This window comes from Trichechus manatus, unplaced genomic scaffold, assembly GCF_000243295.1.
Source record: "Trichechus manatus latirostris isolate Lorelei unplaced genomic scaffold, TriManLat1.0 scaffold00101, whole genome shotgun sequence".
Lineage (NCBI taxonomy): Eukaryota > Metazoa > Chordata > Mammalia > Sirenia > Trichechidae > Trichechus > Trichechus manatus.
Window position 1 is genome coordinate 4,795,063 of NW_004444037.1, and position 4,119 is coordinate 4,799,181.

General features: G+C 33.3%; 1 protein-coding gene across 2 annotated transcripts in view; it reads right to left on the bottom strand.

The window, feature by feature from the left end:
• Positions 1-4,119, bottom strand: part of TMEM165 (transmembrane protein 165) — a 48,664-nt gene that overhangs the window by 27,900 nt on the left and 16,645 nt on the right. Inside the window, exon 1 of one of the 2 annotated variants that reach the window (XM_023737334.1) lies at positions 2,346-3,856. The exons of the other annotated variant lie outside the window; for it this stretch is intronic. Coding sequence (XP_023593102.1) covers positions 2,346-2,363 — 18 coding nt within the window. The 5' untranslated portion in view covers positions 2,364-3,856. Of the gene's footprint in view, positions 1-2,345; positions 3,857-4,119 lie in introns of those variants that run through there. 2 annotated transcript variants of the gene reach the window in all.

Consider the following 4,119-nt stretch of genomic DNA (forward strand, 5'->3'; position numbering starts at 1 on the left):
CAATATGTGTACTACTGTTTCATGAGAAACTATTTGTTCTGTAAGCCTTCACCTGAAGTACAATAAAAAAAAAAAAAAAAGATTTTACCAAACAAGTGAAAAGACAAGCTACTGAGTGGGAGAATATCTTTGGAAACCATATATCTGACAAGAATCTAAAAACCAAAATATATATAAAACTTCAACAACTTAACAACAAAAAGACAAACAACCCAATCATAAAATGGGCAAAGGACTTGAATAGACATTTAACCAAAGAGGACATTTGAATGGACACCAAACACATGAAAAGATACTCAGCTCAACAGCCATCAGAAATACGCAAATCAAAACCATGATTTGATACCATTTCACTCCCACTGAGATGGCTAAGATAAAAAAAGCAGAAAACAACAAATGTTGGCAAGGATTTGGGGAAATTGGAAAATTTATCCATTGCTGGTAGGAATGCAAAATGGTACAGCTGTGTGAAAAACCAAAAATAGAACTACCATATAACCCAGCAATTCCACTCTTAGGAATATACCCAAAAGACTCAAAAGCAGAGACTGAAACAGATACTTGTACACCAATGTTCATAGCAGCACTATTCACAATAGCCAAAAGGTGGAAGAAACAAACTCAATGCCCATCAAAAGATGAATGGATAAACAAAATGTAGTACATGCATACAATGGAATACTACTCAGCCGGTAGGAGAAATAAAGTCTTGATACATGCTACAGTATGGATGGAGCTTGAAGACATTATGCTGAGTGAAATAAGCCAGTCACAAAGGACAAATATCATATGACCTCCCTTACACAAAAAGACAAGAAAAGGCAAATGTATAGAGACCAAAGTTTATTAGTAGTTACCAGGGGCAGCAGAGGGGTAGGGAAATGTGGGTTAATGGTGATGGAAAAATCGCACTGATTAAGGGTAGAGCTGCACAGCCAATTATTCTAATTGCTGTCAATATATTAATTGTATGCCTGTAAAAGTTGGAAAAAAAAAAAAAGAAAAAAAGGATCACCTGAGTTTAGGCCAGAACAGCCTCCAGGTATATATCTGGTTGCCAACAGCCTACATTTATCAGTTAGAGTTCTGCAAGTAGATGAGATTTTCAAGAGAGAAGGCAAAGAAATGAAGTTCAAAAAATGAGCCTTAGAGAACGTCTATATTTAGGAAAGGGAGTGGAGGAAATAAAAAGAAGAAAAAAAAACTTATCTTAGATATTTAGAGAGCTAGGCTGTGGAGTATCACAAAGGTCAAGTTAGGGGCAACAACCATCCACTGAACTACCATTCAGCTACCAAGTATTCCCATATACAGCGTTCCATTTTAACACAAGAGGAGAACGTGAGGCTCAATAGCATTAAATAATTTTCCCAAGTTCATGCAAACAAAATAGGGTAGGACTCATTTCAAAACCACCAACACTGTCAAGATCTAAAGATCCACTGTCCCAACATGTATGTTTATTTAAAAAAAAAAAAGTGGAGAGTTAGTAGTATTGAAAGAGGACTGAAAAACACATCTACGTTTAGCAATTAGCTAGGTTACAGGTATCCTTCCAAAACAGAATTTAAAAAAACAAAAGGGAGGGACTGAAGCTAGATAATGAAGACTAAAGCAAAGTGAAAAAGCAGCTAATCCTCTAGTTACAAGTTGGATTTAATCACTGAAGACTGAAGAACAGGACCAAAACTAATGTAACCGGTTGGTAGGATTAAATGAATGTTCTTTTTTTCTCCTTCAGAATAAGAGAAAACTGTAAACGTGTTAACAGACAAAGGAACCAATGGAAAGGGAGAAAATGAAGATACTGAGGAAGGAAAGTACTGAAGATCGGGGAAACAGGAAGATGGACACAGAGATGGGATATGGAAAATATGATAATTTTGTCCAATACATGAAGAAAGGCAAAGTATGGGTATAAAAACAAATGTTTAGATGTATATAGGAGGTCTTATATAGTGACTAAAATTCCAATTTTGATATTACATTATTCAGTTATGCAGTGTTATACCACAGTAAGTAATGAAGTAACAGTATTTTTACTGGTGCAAACATGACTATTTCAGTATCTTAATGTCTGAAATCCAAATTACTAATATCTTGAAAGCGGAATCAACAACTTGTAATTTAAAAAACGTGCTGAATAAAACTCTTCTATACTCAAAAATTTTAATTCCAAAATGAAAAACTGTAAAAACAAAAAAGCACCCTCATTTGGAAAGTATTCTTTTATACTCTCATGATCTTCAAGAGAAAGAACAAAATGACAATCAAATAAATAAATGTCTATTCTAGTTCAAAGACTAGAGTTCAAATGAACACACATGTGAAATTGATACAGATACCTGCATCGGAATCCCCATCTATACATGATGAAACTAGAGAAGATGAAGATGCTTTCTTTGAAACAAAATCTACAGCTTGCTACCAAGAAAAAGACTGCTGTCCCTGCAAAAAAACAAAAACAATGTTGTTTAACAAAAGTTACCAAAAAGAATTACCAAAACTGAGATTATTGGAAGATAAAGGAGTTCCAGGAAAATGCTTAGAATTGGCTTACAGCTGTCTCTTCACCTTTACTCGTATGAAGTAAAAAAAAAAAAGCCTTATCAAAAGCTGGAAAAATGTGCACAAAAATATACATGCAATTTAAACAACGATACCATGGATAAACTTGGATTTTAAAAATTGCATTAAGATAAAAAATAATATTGTAAGTTTTCATTCTTATGTCTTTATTTGTAGATGATTTAGTTCTTTTTAAATAATACTTCATTTTTGTTACTAATTCTATTAGAATGATAATATATATTTAACAATTACATTTTTGTAAGTGTATTTTTTAGTGTATGTTTAACAACTTTATTTTTAATAAATATTGTTTCATGACTTATTTATAAATTTTGATATTTGAAATGTACTCAGTGTACTTAGTTTCACTGATTTATTTAATGAATTGTTCTGATAGTAGAATATCGCCAAATAAAATCAATAACATTATGATCATTTTGTTCTGAGACAATAATCATTAGTAAAACAAGAGTCCTCAATCTTAGCTGTAGAGTAAAAGGCAAAAGGTTGGACTGAATGAAGTAGGACTGCAACTTAATGAAAATGGGAACAAGTTTAATATGTTGTGTGTAAAATGTTCTTGCAGTTAAAAGACAACAAAGTAATGCCAAGGAACAGTAAAGCCGAAATACAGTAACAAGAAATTTGTACTGGCTCAGGGAATAGGGTTTCGTGGCTTTTTCAACAGTACTATGAAAACAGAGTAGTCCTTTGGACTTCAAGAATTCACAGCAAGTTACAAATTATCTTTATTAAATCTATCTGGTTTCCTCCAACTAAAGGGATTTATGCTTCTTGTCGTCCACTAACAGTACATATGCTCTACCTTGGGAAAGAATCAGAAAAAAACTGAATAAGTAACCTCAAATTTAAACTGCAAAAAAGAAAGCATCCATGTAATTAACAGTACTTTCTTAAAATGGGATTATAAATTGAGGTTTAGTCATCATTATAAATTCAGAGTGAACGTCTCCAAATTTTTGTTTACCTGACTATACCTATAAATTATATCCAATGTAGAAAGCCCTGAAAATACACAAAATAGAATGAAGAAAAAAATTAAAAATTCCTAATCTTGTCAGAGTTAATCACTGCAAACATTTTGGTTTATTTCCTTCTATTTTAGAAATTTATATGCATATATATATTTGATATAGACATAGGTTACTTTTCTTAGTGAAACTGGAATCCTACTTAATATACTCTTATACTTCTCACCAAAATTCCAGATGGATTAAACAAGTTGTTGTTGTTAGATGTTGTCGAGTCAGTTCCAACTCACGGTGACCCAACGTACAAAAGAACAAAACACTGCCCCATCCAACGTACAAAAGAACAAAACACTGCCCCGTCCTGCGCCATCCTCGCCATCCTCATGATCGTTGTTATGCTTACGCCCATTGTTGCAGCCACTGTGTCAATCCATCTCATTGAGTCTTCCTCTTTTTCACTGACTCTCTATTTTACCAAGCATGATGTCCTTCTCCAGGGACTGATCCCTCCTGATAACATGTCCAAAGTATCTGAGACTAAGTCTTGCCATTCTTG